We start from the raw sequence: 15,807 nt of genomic DNA on the forward strand, positions 1-15,807 counted from the left end.
TGTTTGTTACAATCTTTTAATCCTTGAAAATATTCACTGAGGAAAGGTTAATGTGCCTCATTCCAAGTCGGGCGGTCCGATAAAAAAGTGCTGGTATTCGCGGAGACCGGCACTTTACCGGACCGCCTGACTACGGGTTTGCTGTTGAGGAACCTTAGCTTACCTCCAGCTGAGGTAATCCAGGTGCCCTACCGGCAAACAAAGCCCTCATTAACGGCACCGACATTGCCGGTGGTGGTAATCATTGTAAATTCCCTCATGGAGTCCTATGGGACTCCATAAATGGGGATTTACTCCATCCCTCCGGCACTCATTTACCGCCAGGATACCGGCAAGGTTGTAACGAGGTCCAATGTCTTTCACTACGTTTTCTGAAACACCCGCCAATTTTAAATTTTACGTTAGAGTTTATTTTAATTGTTGCAACGTTGAAGAACACTTTGATGATTGTATTATGATGCTGTACAATTAAGCCATGATGAACGAATGATTCATGGCTTACGTCTTGAAGGAAATACAAACGTAATTGAAAAACATTGTGATTCCTGTCGTTCAGCAACTGAAAGTGTATTTGGTCTATGTTCACTTTTGTATTTTATGCTTCATTGATGTGGTGTTGTTGTTATTGTTTTACTGTTATATTAGGAGTTTTCAAGGACTCCCTAAATTGGGCACCAAATCAGTGATGTATATCTGCACATGGAGGTAGTTATTGACCTCCTGTCAGCGAATCAGATAATAGCTACCAGCATTTACTGTTTTCCAGACCATCTAACTTCAGAAGCAGCCAAGGAAGGAAACAACAGAAAACATGTCTCTGCATTTAAGAAACAGCAAGACAATTACAATTTCCCAGCTAGATTTCTTTCAGCGAGCCAGGCAAACCTAACACACCAAAGTGCAAAGCCAAAATACTTAAGAATGCTTCATTCTATGAATACAAATTGTTCTCTTTAGCATTGCACCTACAGCAAGCTCATTCTAAAAGTGTTCCAGCTAAATCAAGTTTACAATTTAAATGCTTAAATTATAAAGACAACCTTTTTATTTCAGTATAACACAAAAAACGACTTAATTTACTAACACATTTTCTCTACTTTACACGCTATTTAACTGCCATGTTTTATTTCATCACCAGAACTACAAAATATGTATTGCTATTGTAACCATGTGCTTAAAGCCTTATAGCACACTGTGCTGAAAGCCTTATAGCACAGTGTGTTAAAAGCCCAGAAGCTCAGTGTCTCCCAAGCTCTGGTTCTTTCTAGGTTGGACTATTGTAACAGCCTCTTTCTAAATCTACCTGCCTCTGCTCTCTGCCCTCTGTAACTAATCCAGAACAGGACTGCGAGACTTGTCCTTGGCCTCAAGCCCTGGGAACATATCTCTCCAGCCCTGAAATCTCTCCATTGGCTCCCAGTGGATGCAAGGATTAAATTCAAAACCCTCTGGATTGTCCACAGGTTCCTGGAAGCACCTCAAGACCTTCTTCTTTGCTTTTGCCTTCGCCCCCCCCTCTCCCGTGCTGATCTGTTCTCTCTCGGCACTTGTCACCTGGCCACCCTCTGTCCTCTGGGCCCAGGTACCTGCTCACGCTGCTACCCTCCCGCACTGCCTCTTGGCCACCCCTTACACTGGGGTCTGTAACTGTACCCATACAGTCCCCACCATTTTTTCTTCCTGCACTTATCAGACCTACCCTGTCTGCTGCCTTAAACCCAGCACTCGCCACTTGCTGGTTGCACTACCACTGTTTGTTGCCTTTATTATGTCTTTATTTATCAATTTATTTATTATTTATCTGTTTCTCCTTTGCGCCGCACTTTCCACTTCTACCCCCTTCCATGCACTTTTCCCCTCCTCTTCTCCCATGCCCTTGCGCGTTTTCGATGTCAATGGGCCTAGTAAGTTCGTTGTTTTGTACTTCCCTGTTCCACTCCCTTGCCTTGTCGCGCTCTGAAACACTTGTGTACGAGCGCGATAGAAATAAAATATCAATTCAATTCAATCTCTGGAGGGATCATTATCACTTGGGATAATTACCCTTCCCCAATTTATGGGTCATTATCCTGCGATAATGACCTCTTGCTCAGTCTTTAAGGCTATATTATATAATCAGGTTTTTAAATAGCCCCTTGAGTTGGATTCCTCCCATTTATAAGCACTGCAGTATCACAAAGCTGTTAATATGAATCAGTTTGATGGGACTCCATTTACCAACTTCAAAACGACGATGGGTTGAGTTAGACCTGCCTGAATTCGAATTTGCAAAAGTGTAGGCTGGCCAATGTCAGAGGAGAGCATTTAGGCCATAAGCTATCGAGCTGGATGTGGATTTGTATAGTGCTGGGAAGTAGAACACTGCAAAAGAAAGTGGAGAGTACACTAGCAAGAAATGGGTAGAGGCGAGTGGCGGGTTTCGATGATCAATGGCTGGTGTGATGTTCGTTGAAACATTCCGTCAAATAATTTCAGCAGGCAGGTTAACCGGAACAAGTATGATAAATATTGGACTTTAAAGGGGGCAAATACAAGTTGGGGCGTTTCACATAGAGCAATCCAAATGAGGTCCCTGGAGCTGGCTCAAATCGAATGCAAACCTTTGCCTCCCACAAGCCCCTGCGGCGCGGGGCCAGCAGCAGCAGGAAGCACTATGGCTGCCTTGTTCCAAAGGAACGAATGCGTGGGAAGACGCATTTAAAACTGCCAGCCTCCAGCACATGAAAGCTAGTGGCAATTAGCACCTGCCAATGCTGGCAAATGGAGCAATTTTAGAGTGCAGAAATCTTAATTTATTCTAATGGAGTCATTTAGCAATTATCGTAGAGACAAACTGGCGGACGCAATCGTTGCTTTTAACAGACATCACAGATATATTGTAACACGGCAATGGTGAAATGCCTCAAGCCTGGCAAAACAGCGTACACGAGGGGAGATCAGAATCCTGCATTGGAAATAAAAGACCTTTTGTATTTTACTGCGAAGGATGCGATTTTCACAATGAACAGGACAAGTTAATCCAAAGTTAATGTTAATGTTAAAGGTCATTTGTACCGCGCACTATCACCACCGGAGTGGTCCCCTGGCGCTCTGGCGGCTCTGAAAGAGGGAGGGAGGGGTGGGTTAGTGGGTGGAGGCTGGAAAAGTGCAAGGTTGCAGTGATGTGCTGTTGGCAGCCTCAGCCCGGTGGTTCCGTCGGCTGGGCCTGGGGTGTATGCGGCCGGTAGTCGTCGTGTGCTGATGTGCGAGTCTATGTGTGTTTTTGTTTTGTTGTTGCAGTGTGGTGAAGTTCGTGCGGTTTGCTGTGCTGGAGGTTTGTGGTTGTGTTTGGTTTGGAGTTTGAGAGGTGTATGCAGAGAAGGAAGTTGTTAGTGGTATTGGTTAGTTGGCATCTCTATCCTGGATTGAGCCGGTTGGGCTCGTGTAATCTTACACGACGGGATGCTTGTACACCCTGTGCCTCAGGAGGTACGTGCTCGTTTTTTTTTTTTCTCCATTCGAGGCCGTTTGAGGATTTAGCTGTCCCCTCCGCCCGCTCCCTTAATAACTTTGCATGCTCCTCACCCCCCCACATGACTAGCGCAGCTGCTAGTGTCCATACTTCCGTTTGTGTGGTGATTAGTTGTGTCTTGTCCGTTCCACAGCTCGTGGTACCTAGTTGTGGCTGTACGGGTGATGGGGGATGGTGAGGGTTGGCTGGAGTCGTTGCCTCCGTCTCCCTGGGTCTCGCAGGTGGACCCCTGTGTCAAGGTCCTTTTTGTTGAGTCATTTGTCTTATTGTTGTTTCGGTTTTAGTCTCTGGTTTTGAAGAGCCAGGTTTTTAGTAATTTTCTGAATTTGAGGTGATCTTTGGTGTTCCTTATTATTTTTGGGATGCTGTTCCAGGTTTTCGCGGCTAGGTGGTAAATAGGTAAAGTGTTGAAATGGGAGTACAATAAACCAGATTTGTTTAAGAACAATGGTAAATAGGTTACATGTGCCTGAATAATGATAACAACAAAAATAAAATGATATAGAATTCAATACCAGGAGTTCGACGTTTAGTAGCACTGCGCATTCTTGTTTCTACTACCCAATGTATCGAGCTGATTGAGGCCTGTCTTTGGTGTGTACCAGTTTGGTTGCCATGGTCTATGTTTTATGTGACTTAACATCCAGTGTGCAGCATCAGAGGGGCATGGTTCTCAATGTGAACGAGGACCCACTGTTGCCTTTCCAGTTAAAGCGTGGGACTCTTCCGAGAGCCACACTGCTGGAATACAGAATTCTGCCAGCCCCTCCCCCTCCCACCCCCTACCCCATTGGATTAACTTCCTTCCATTGTGGATTCTGGGCCCTGCGTTGGAGGGTACAGTGGGCGATGCGTAGGGTTTGCAACTGCGTTTGACTGGTAGCCAGCGGAGTGTCTGTAGATTGGCGAACAACTTTGGCGCTGAGCTTTGCACACTTTGTAGACCAGGAGACCATCCTAGCAGGAATGCCAGGATGTCTGCTTAGAGACATTTAGTACTACATATTAACTGTACCCAATGAAATGTCATTTGTATGATAAAACAACAAGCATGTTAAATATGAAAACAAAACCCGTGACTAACGATGCTTTAATAAAACCATGCTATTGGATGGTCAAAATGTGTCCAAAGTATTTCATGTTTACAAAGGTAATTAAAATATAATCTACTGTAATGATATACTGAGCTGATTCCTTAACCTATATGTGCTGTATATCTGGATAATTTTAATTTTATAGGGACAAGTGTTTACATGCTTTGTTTATTAGTGGGGATTGATTGAGCGCCAACATACTTGAGAACATCCAAATGCAATCGTACTTCTGACAAAGTCCCATGTCAGAGACTTGATTGTGGTACTTGGGTGAACTTGGGGGCTGGCATCCACCACCTACTCTATGATGTAAGACTTTATCATTCTGCAAACTGAGCACCAATCACAAAGTCTGCCCTAGGAGCGGCAACCAGAAGACCTGCAGTGCATGGCAGAGCTGCAAGGGGGGTGTGGTAGAGAGAGAGAGGAAGGCAGAAGTGAAGGAGAAGTAGGTGAGTAGTTTAGAAGAGGGGATTCCAAGAGGGGAGGAAAGAAAGTGGAGGGGAAGGAAAGGAGGTGAAGGGGAGGGAGAGAGGAAAGGAGCAGATTGGAAAAGGAGGGGTACCAACACAAGTGGAAGGAGAGAAGGTGCTGAAGGAGGAGAGCAATAGTCGGGAGGAGCAAGAAACAAGACAACCAGTAGAGAGTGAAGGAGGTAATAGAGCTGAGGAGGAGATGGCATGACAAGGATGAGTAGAGAACATCAGAAAGGAGAGCTATGGAGGAGCTCACACAAGACAATGAGCAGTCAGGGGGAGGAGGGAATCGAGCTAAAAGAGGCATAGGAAGAGCAAACGTGTAAAGTGAGGGATTGAGAAGGAGGTGGGGAAGATTCAGAAAGAGGAGAGCTGAGGTGCCAAAAGAGGAAGTGGTGGAGTCACCAGGAGGAGACCGAGGAGATGCAAACCAACAAAATATAGGAGAAGACTAGAGCAAGAGAGAAACGGACGGAGGGAAGAAAATAATAGAGCAATATGTGCATGGTGAAATGTTGAGAAGAAGTGAGGAATAGTCTGAGGAGGTGGTAGTCAATTACAAGAAGGAGAATAAACGTTATGAAAGGGGTAAGAGGTGACCAATGAGAAATGATCAAGACCTAATCAATTGGCTGGCTCCTAGCATGGAGGGAGTGTAGTACCTGGGGAGGTCTTCGACAGCCTGTGAAAGGGTTAATCTTAATAACCCTTGGGCCCACCGCGATCCTGCATTGCATAGGATCACAAAGTGTCTGATGCCTGGCCCTCGTCTAGGTGACCCGACTCATGTGAGATCATCCGCCAGAGCCATGCCAGCATCCACAAAAGGCTAAGAAAGAATCAATGGACACTTAACCCCCCAAAAACGGAGTGAATCATTGTTTTGCGTATAGAAGCCAGAATCTAAGGAAAAAAGGGGGGCCACAGTCCTACACATTAGGCGGATTGTATGGTTTTTGCTTTACTCCTGCTTAGTAAACTCAGACATCCCGAAACCATTCGTTGTTTTGGTTTTATATATATAGCCTTGAACAGGGTTGGATTGGCCCCTTGGCCTTTCGGCCCGTGGCCGGGCCAAAATCGTCCCTAGGGAGTGGGGGCCGGTTTCTGGCTGTGCCTGGGCTGGTTTGGGAGAAAGAAAAAATGTATAAGAAAAAGTTTTTGATTTTTCTCAAAAAAGCCCTTCATCCTTCTTAGGTCGATAAATGAGTACCAACACAGGTTGAGTGATATTGTATGCATATTTGTATTATAAAAAAGAGCTTAAGCGTAACTTCTGTATAATAACATATTATCATTTGGCCTTGGACGTCTGCTTGGATTCACAGTAATTTAGTGTACTTAGGGGAAATACTATTTGATGCCACTTCCTGTTTTGTCAAGGGGTGAAAGGTCGTGTTTCATCGCTTCCCGGAATGTCACTTTGGGGTGGGGTCAATAGACATCACTTCCGGTGATGTCATCAGAGGTCAAGGGACGTCATGGGGCGAGGTGTGGGCCCCTTTTTTGAGGCGAAGGGTGGGCCACTTTTTTTGGGTGACTGGGCCCATTTCTTGTCCCAGTCCGACCCTGGCCTTGAACCGCACATCTTGGCTTCAAGTCGTCTGTTGAGCATGTGCATCCCCCCATTGCCATCCCCCCCACCCCCTCCCCGTCCGGCTTGGGACAACCTACAAGAAACAGAAACATGGACAAAACAATAGGGGAAAACAGCAACAAAGGGCTACACTTGAATTTGCTATATACAATTTTTACTTCCACATTTACTTAAAAAACTTACTTTCTTCTTTCTTGCTAATTATTGCTGGCAGTGTGTATATCTGTAAACGAGAAAATAAATAAATGTAATTTCCTGAATAGAAAGGCTTCTTCCTTCAGACATCATTGTTTTTCAAATGCTATGGTGAGAGCCTGGGCTTGGGCTCCATCCTGCACTAATGTTCCAAGCAACATCAACACCATAAAACAACAGCCACAATAAAGCATTTTAGTTAGTAGCGGCGTATACAATGCTAATGCTGGGATTGCCTGTGTACTAGTTAGTAGCGGTGAATGCAATGCTAATGCTGGGATTGCCTGTGTACTAGTTAGTAGCGGTGTATGCAAAGCTAATGCTGGGATTGCCTGTGTACTAGTTAGTAGCGGTGTATGCAATGCTAATGGTGGGAGTGCCTGTGTACTAGTTAGTAGCGATGTATGCAATGCTAATGCTGGGATTGCCTGTGTACTAGTTAGTAGCGGTGTATGCAATGCTAATGCTGGGATTGCCTGTGTACTAGTTAGTAGCGGTGTATGCAATGCTAATGCTGGGAGTGCCTGTGTACTAGTAAGTAGCGGTGTATGCAATGCTAATGCTGGGATTGCCTGTGTGCTAGTTAGTAGCGGTGTATGCAATGCTAATGCTGGGAGTGCCTGTGTGCTAGTTAGTAGCGGCGTATGCAATGCTAATGGTGGGAGTGCCTGTGCGCTAGTTAGTAGCGGCGTATGCAATGCTAATGCTGGGATTGCCTGTGCGCTAGTTAGTAGCGGCGTATGCAATGCTAATGCTGGGATTGCCTGTGCGCTAGTTAGTAGCGGCGTATGCAATGCTAATGCTGGGATTGCCTGTGCGCTAGTTAGTAGCGGCGTATGCAATGCTAATGCTGGGAGTGCCTGTGCGCTAGTTAGTAGCGGCGTATGCAATGCTAATGCTGGGATTGCCTGTGCGCTAGTTAGTAGCGGCGTATGCAATGCTAATGCTGGGATTGCCTGTGCGCTAGTTAGTAGCGGCGTATGCAATGCTAATGCTGGGATTGCCTGTGCACTAGTTAGTAGCGGCGTATGCAATGCTAATGCTGGGATTGCCTGTGCACTAGTTAGTAGCGGTGTATGCAATGCTAATGCTGGGAGTGCCTGTGCACTAGTTAGTAGCGGTGTATGCAATGCTAATGCTGGGAGTGCCTGTGTACTAGTTAGTAGCGGTGTATGCAATGCTAATGCTGGGATTGCCTGTGTACTATGCTGTGATTCGTTTAACACTTCCACAGACAGAAAAGTAGTATGGAGATGCATAGTACACGTGCAGGTGGTGCTGGTTTGTGGCTAATAAACTGCACACAATCCTAGAATGCAAGGTCTTCTATTCACACGTGTTTGTCTGCGTTTCTTCTTTTTGACTTCAAATGATGGACTGATGCTACAGAGACATTCCTTTTCCTTATGTTAATTTTTCTTCTCCTGCCCTTAACCCCTTTCACTACCCCCTCAGCCAGCGGTTGCGTTTTTGATCATCTTTTTTGGAGGATGTTCTTTGGTTTGTAACCCTAAACATTTCGTATTATTACTCCCAACAATTATATTTTAGACATTCATAATTTCAACAAATCCTTTCTTTTCCAGTTTTTTCAACATTATTAACTCGGTCCTTCATAAAACTCCAAATCACTGCGAAAAAAACAGAAGGAAAACAATGCTAGGCAAAAAAACACATTATTTCAGATTTTTGTCTCGCTCATTTTTTTTTTTTTGCCTTACAACAGCATTTTTGTAGTACTTTTCAAGGGGCCGTTTCCAAAATGATTAGATGATTTTTTTTTTTCAGAATCCTAATCATAAGCTTTTTATTCGTGTAAAGGGGTTGCTGTGGATACCGCTAGGCTGACAGGTGCTCCATCGTTGAGATCTGGGCTGAAAGGAGGACAGGCTTGTATCTTTCTTAAGAGGGCTCAGTTGACAATCCGTTCAAAGGACAGCAACCAAATTGGATTATCATTAAACGTCTCAGCTGTATTCTAAAGCATTGGTTTGCCTCTGATCAGTGCAATATACGCTCTCAATGAAGTCATGCCCTACATCTTTAAAAAAAATAATTAGCCATAATGATCAGCGAAAATGTGTCAATGTGGCTGTCACGCTAGTGTTGAACAGTTCAGCTCGAAAAGTGGATATTTCAGCTTTTCAATTTAGGGTTTTTAAATTGTTCCAAACAGTCAATTGAGCATTAATTATCTTACTATCAGAAATGATCCAGAAGGGATCAGGTGCGCATTGCGTAAACAAATTGGAATACTTCAAAATAATGTCCGCTCATTCGGTAAAACAGGATGATTGACCCATTTCCCACTCAATAATGAAAGGAACGTGTTTCAGTGGTGCACAGGCCTCACATGGCACCAATTGCACGGATGCGAGCCATCCCTCCCCTCACCAAGGTGCTGCTAAGCATGGGCTGTGCCCCCTGGGAACTTCCCCATTCATGTGGGCATCAGGGAACATGGGAACCAGCCTCCTAAGAGTTAAGCTGGTCTTATTTGGGGCAGTGCTCCAGCTGCTTATCGAGTTTCTAAAATGGCATTTCCAATTACAGTGGCAGAGGGCGGGCATGCCCCCATATAAAGGGCGCCAACTCATCGAAACCAAGGGTCTGATTAATGGAAGTGTTTAATAATGCTGCAATCCCAGAGGAACATGTTCTGTGAATCAGGCCCCAAATATTCTCAAGCAATAAGCACAGCACTAGGCTCCACCAGGCCCACCCACAATAAAAGGTCGATTTTTACAGCTATGCACCACTACCAGGGCTTTAAGTGGGCCGGGGCCTGCCGGGGCTGAGCCCCGGCAGTCTCCGAAATTTCGTTTTGAGGCGGGGCCCTGCCGGGGCCCAGTAATCTCCCCTGACAGCCCCGGCCACTACATGAAAAGGCATTTTTTTCTACAGCCTGAAGCTCTCGCTCGTGTGCGAGAGCTTCAGGCTATAGAAAAAAATGCCTTTCTGCCATAATGGTGGCGCCGCACCTGCGAGGCATCCCTTTAATCAAGAGATTCCCGTCGGCCGGCGCCACCATTATGGAGAAACGTGAGGCCGCTGGAAGCAGAGGCCTTGCTTTCTAAATACTGGAGCTCCCGCGGATTTGCGGGAGTTTCAGTATTTAGGAAAAAAGACCTGATTCCAGTGGCCTCACCCTTTCAGCCTTAATGGTGGTGCTGCCCCTCCCCAGCTGGCGAGGGGCAGCACCACCATTAAGGCTGAATAGGCAGGCGCTGTCCCCTGCCAGGCAAGCCTACACAAAATAAATGCAGAGGTCAGCACCCTCTCCCCAATAGGGGAGAGGGTGCTAATCTCTACAAAAGGCTGCCTGGCAGGGGTGGCAGTAGCCCATTGAGCCGGGGCTCGTCAAGGGGGCGTGGCCTAACGGGCCATCAAGACCCCCGCTGTTAGGCCACGCCCCCTCGATGAGCCCCGGCTCGATTTGTGGTGCCACTTAAGGCACTGACCACTACCAAACATTAACCACTGTTGTTGGGCAGTAGGTCACCGGTGGTTATGCTATGAAGGCAAGGCTCAGAAGCCTTCTCTAAACAGCTAGCATTTTATAGTACTGTTACATCAGCAATGCTGACACAAAGGTAACAATATTCAAGAAGGTCCAAAACTGGCCCAAACAATGTGATATTATTTATTTTCCCTCATTTCTAAGGCCATGTTTCTGAAAACCTCTTCAACTGAGACATCTCCACTCTTGCATAAATAATAATGAACCCAAACCTATATATAGAATAAGGTGCCACAAGTGTACATTATTAGGATAGTAAAAGGCATCAAAGTATTCGGGGACATACAGAGAGTGAGACCTGCCTTTTAATAGCCATATACTATATTTGATTGGAGTACGGGCTTCAATAGTGACCCCACAAAATAAATAAACTAAAACCGGGCTTGGGAAGCCCCATGTCTCACAGGGTTTGGCCTCATTTGTGGGTCCCCGGCGTCAGATTCCAAAAACAACTTGGTTTGTATGTGCAATATTGTATTTTTATTTATATGAATGTATTAGGTGCTACACATACGTTTTAAACAAAACCCTGCTACAGAAGAATTAGAACGTAGATTCAAATGGCACAAGGTGGCAGAGGTAGAGATGAAGAGCTGGACATTGACTGTGAGAGAGCAGGGGCAAGGAGACACTCAGCAAGAGGGAAGGGCAAAAGTCAAGTAAAGGGAATATTTAAGTCAAGTGAGAAAGGGATAGATGTTTTGAATGCTATAAAGCTGAGGTTGTGGGCAGGAATAGAAATGGGAAAACGAGTGGAGGGGAAACAAATGATACGCTAAGGTGGGAGAAAGATATGGAGAGAAGTAGCAGAGAAGAGAATGCTCTCTCCAGGAATCCTTATTCAGATCACTTGGTAACCAGTGTTATTTATTATCAACCATGTGGTACTGAGTTGAGTTGACTCGACTGTGGTATTCAACGCATTATGCACAACATCGTCCTGTTCCCAAGGAAAGCACATGCACTTGAGCTATACTCCCATGGAACTAGGGACAGAGAGGAAATAAGCCTAGCAGTAGAGTTGCTGAGCATGGAATCATTCAAGATCATTCTAGCAGGAATACAGGGATGAGCGAGCTTGAAGATCAGAAGGGGAATGTAACTTCATCTGCACCACTTAGCCTTCCGTAGAGTATTACAATCAGTGTGGAGAATTGGGTAAAGACAAGGTTGAGTTGTTGGGCAAGATGAAAAAATATAGGGTAAACGAGTCCAGACATAATGGCTGATAAATGAATAGCAGAAACACTGGGGCTTAGGGGAATGATTTCTGTATATCACGGAAGAGAATGGTGTAGGGTGGAAGTAAAGAGTCAAAGTTGTGCTCATAATGATGCATGAATGAGCACTCAGAATAGGAAAGGGAGAATGGGTTGGGAAGATATACCCAAAAGATATCAGTGAATAATCAATGAAGAGAAAAGGAAGTGCTGAGAGAGAAGACCAAGGGAAAATTGGAGAAGATGATATCAAACAATAATAGATGGGGTTAAACTTTTGGAGCACATTAGAAGTGTTTATAATAGGAAGACAAGGACAGATAGAATGAATAGTTAGGGAGATGCAGATTAGAGTGGAAACGGAAAGTTAAGGCAAAAAGGAGTGAATGGAGAATCCAGATCTAAGTGAAAAGAAGAAAGAGGGCTGAGTATGAGATAGGCAATAGGGCAAGGTTTAAGAAAAAGGAAATAAAGTGTAAGGCAGGAACAGGTGGATGGTGAGAAGAGGGGTCCACAAAGAGTGGCACAGGATGCCTTTACCACCACCAGTTCTAGTCAGCAGGTAGAGTGGGGCAGAATACCATGAGACAGAGTGTCAGGTTAACTGCTATTGAAGGGGGAATACATGAATCATTGAGACAAAAAGTGTAAACTGAGCCAAAAGAACACATTAGGATTCTAGGAACTTTTACTGAGAAGGTAGGAGGGGGGAATAGAAGGATAGGTACACTAAAGGTGAAGCTGCACAATAAGGAGTATGAGCAGGAGAAGACACAGGGCCTCATCACGTGTTTGACAGTCATTTGCCAGTAAAATGGCTGAATTATCGCTAAACTCAATTACCATTATTGCCACTTGGTCCCACGGATTTACCACAGGATTACAAGTGGTGGTAGGGCAGTGTAATTTCCCATTCAGCAGAAATACCACTGGTGGGAATTTCCACTGATCTTTGGCGATTTTTGGCAGCAAGGCAGATGATTTACCTTCAGTGCAATGCTGGAGGTAAATCTTCCACAATCCCACCAAACTCTTAATACGGCAGTGCAGTAATGTGGCAGTAATGCAGCTATAACAGAATGACTGCCTCATTCCCAATGTCTTTGTAATGAGGCCCACAGTAGGGTTAAAACCAGTCACTAGGAATAATAAATGTAGGGACGTTTTCCCAATGAGATGCGAGGGGAGAAACAGCAGTACCAGAGATGTGAATAAAGTCTTAGGCTAGCCCACAATCTGTGCAGGATCAGACAGGTTAAGCAAACGAAAAGGAGAATTAATTGTACCATTATGTATGACTTTAAGGAAATAATGAGTAAGTAACATTTTAAGTGCTCGTCAATCAAATACTTGCTCGTGAAGAGTCAGGAATGAAACTCAGACATATTTTATACACCATTTTGGCTAAATACTTTTGTTAGTAAATAAAAGGGGTTGGGGAAAGGCCGTTCTGTCTCCGCACTAGCAGAGCTTCACTGTCTAAACTTAAAACTAAGGAGTGTCAGTGTCAGAATGTATTCCAAAGTACTGTTCTGACCCTCACACTCTAAACAAATGAATTCTAAGGTGAAAAGGATAATGTCTTTGGATTTCTGTGATTGAAAAAATCAACAAAGCAATTGTGAAAATAATATATAACTCCAACAAAGACTCTTTAAAGGATAGATATCCTTGCTCCAGAAAGTTCTCCCCCTTCCCTTGGATTCTTCATCGCCTTCTTGGTTCACGAGTAACAGTTCTTGGTGCTGTTTTGAATCGACAACAAAAGTTAGCTATGTACCACCTCTCAAATGTCTGGTCTTTAAAAGATGTTTTTTTCTTCCTCTAAGATTTCTTTCACCCTTGTGGATAACAACTTTGCTATACAAGAAAGGGAGGTTCACGTTTTCCGCCCCAGAAATTCGTACTTCTACTCTTGTGTAACACAGCCTCTTAGTAGGCCTCTAAGTAGTCCCAATATATCCTTCTCAGGACTTTCCTTCGTTATTCTTTATTTGGGCGTCTCTGTCCCTTAAACCAATAGAGACTGCTGACTATTTATTGTATCGTTTCCACTTCCAATTGATCTGGTTTATTCCTTTGCAAGGATTTCTTTTTCATACATCTTTGACTACCTGGTATACTCTTCTAACAGGCCTTCTTGAAAACACACACTTGTAGTTGCCTGCTATGCTCTCCTGTCAGGGATTCTTGAAAACAAACACTTGCAACTGCCTGGTGTACTCTCCTGCCAGGGCTTCTCATCCATGTGCTTCTGCCCACTTTCCCACATATGATGTTTTTACCTTTTTGCCTTGTTGATGAATGTATTTGGTTTCTCATATATGGCCTGTAAGTGACTTCAATCCAGCACTCCAACTAAGTCAATGCCTAGTATGGGATGCCCAATGGAAGCCCTTATTTATATATTTGTATGTCAAAGTTCTTTAAATCTGGATGATGAACCCTTATATAACGCCCCTCTCTTTGAAGCTCCCCGACCTCACTGAGCCAAGAAGTAGGTTTGTTTTGCAAATTAAAAGGTTTATTTGAAGAATGGTACAATATATATGTCACACTTTTATGAATAGAATAATATTGACTAGCACACTTATGAATATGTACAGCAAGCAGCAATGGGTAATATTACAATATCAACAATCTCTATAATCAGTTAGGAGTAGGAATAGAAAGGGTAAGGTAGTAGAGAATACTTTGTATGATTCAAGGCAATGCAATGATGGGAAAGAATGCAACACAGAAATAAACTTGATACGATTTCAATCAAAAGATAATATGATCCCTTTTTCCCCTGTGACTACTCACTCCCCCCACTATGCAATATGAAGAGATGGAAAGGGGGGCACACAGGTTTCAGGAATAACATCAATAATGCAGTTCAATCCCAGTTCCTACAGCAAGCTTAGAGAAAACAGGTATGATTTTGAAACAGGAAAAAATACTTTTGAATGTGATTGCAATGTAAGGGTAAATGTGCTAAAATGATTTTAATTCACTAAAGGAGATTCAGGATAAGAGAGAGTTAATTTGGATTGGTTCAGGTCAACACTAGCCATGATACATGAATGATTATCAGATTGAAAACAAATGTCAGCAGTTGAAAACAAGAAACAACTATTTTGACATAAGGATATTAGCTTCAAAATGACAGTTACATTTTGGTTCTAGGACGTGCGGTTCAAAAGTTAGAGGGTTTTTGTGAAGGTAGATTTTTCAGAAATAAAGTCAAGATTGAAAAATGACAGATTGCACTTTACAGATTAGGAATCAATATGGATTTATACTAAGGGCTACGAAACTACAAGATACCCAACGGGACAACTACCAGAAACAGGGTGCCTTCCGCTCTGATTGTTGTGCGTGAAGACACTTGAAAAAATATCAGCGCATAGATGATTATTGCTACAATTTATCAAGAATAATGTGGAGGAGAGGAGAATTTAGGATAGACAAAAGAGGTTCTATAATGCAGTTCTGGGCAGATTTAAATGGATGGAATGGGATTACTTAAACTAAGGGATTGGTTATGTACAGTTCTAGACTGGATACTCACTCCTATGGCTTTGGAATGGAGTGGGCCCCGTCAAAGATCTGGTCAAGGGTTTGGCTGGTATTCTCTCTCGCCACCGGACAGGTCTCAGGCCCTGGGTTCTGCTCTCAGCACGGCTCTCTGGGTTCTGGGTACAGCTCTGCTCTCTGGATCTGTATCTGGGTTCTAGCACAGGGTTCTTAGCTAGAATAGCAAAACAGCTCAGCCAGGCTGTTGAATGGTGAGAGCCCCTTGGAAGTTTAGGGGTTAGAATCAGGTTGCTAGATTCTGCAGGCCTGCTGAGAAGGGTTCTGCTTTTGGTTTAGTCCTCTCTGCTTCAGGGTTCTAGAGTTTGGTTCTAGAGTCTCTGTCTGGATATTGTCTGGATCTGGTATGGATCTTATTGCAGGGTGCTTTGCCGAGAAATCAGTTGAGTAGTGGAAAAGTGTGTGTCCTATCAGTCCTCAGCAGTCCCTATTTATGTATTTCCAAAGTGGGTGGGGAGGCTGATTCTCTATGCCCAACCCTCTGAAGATCTGATAGGTCAGAGCATTCCCTGTCCCCTGATTGGAGAAAGGAGCAGTATGTCATCCTGTGTCATCATGTGTCATATTTATGGCTTAGAGGAAAGACCCTCCCCTTTTCTCTGTACAGTATATCTTATT

At 44.1% G+C, this 15,807-nt stretch overlaps 1 protein-coding gene across 2 annotated transcripts in view; it reads right to left on the reverse strand.

Annotated features, from left to right (window-relative positions):
• ARHGAP42 (Rho GTPase activating protein 42) overlaps positions 1-15,807 on the reverse strand; it is a 979,121-nt gene that overhangs the window by 154,565 nt on the left and 808,749 nt on the right. For both annotated transcript variants that reach the window (XM_069639111.1, XM_069639110.1), the window contains exon 12: positions 6,862-6,901. In XM_069639111.1, the coding sequence (XP_069495212.1) occupies positions 6,862-6,901 (40 nt within the window). The remainder of the gene's footprint in view (positions 1-6,861; positions 6,902-15,807) is intronic.

This window comes from Ambystoma mexicanum, chromosome 7q (genome assembly GCF_040938575.1).
Source record: "Ambystoma mexicanum isolate Mex_15411 chromosome 7q, UKY_AmexF1_1, whole genome shotgun sequence".
Classification (NCBI taxonomy): Eukaryota; Metazoa; Chordata; class Amphibia; order Caudata; family Ambystomatidae; genus Ambystoma; species Ambystoma mexicanum.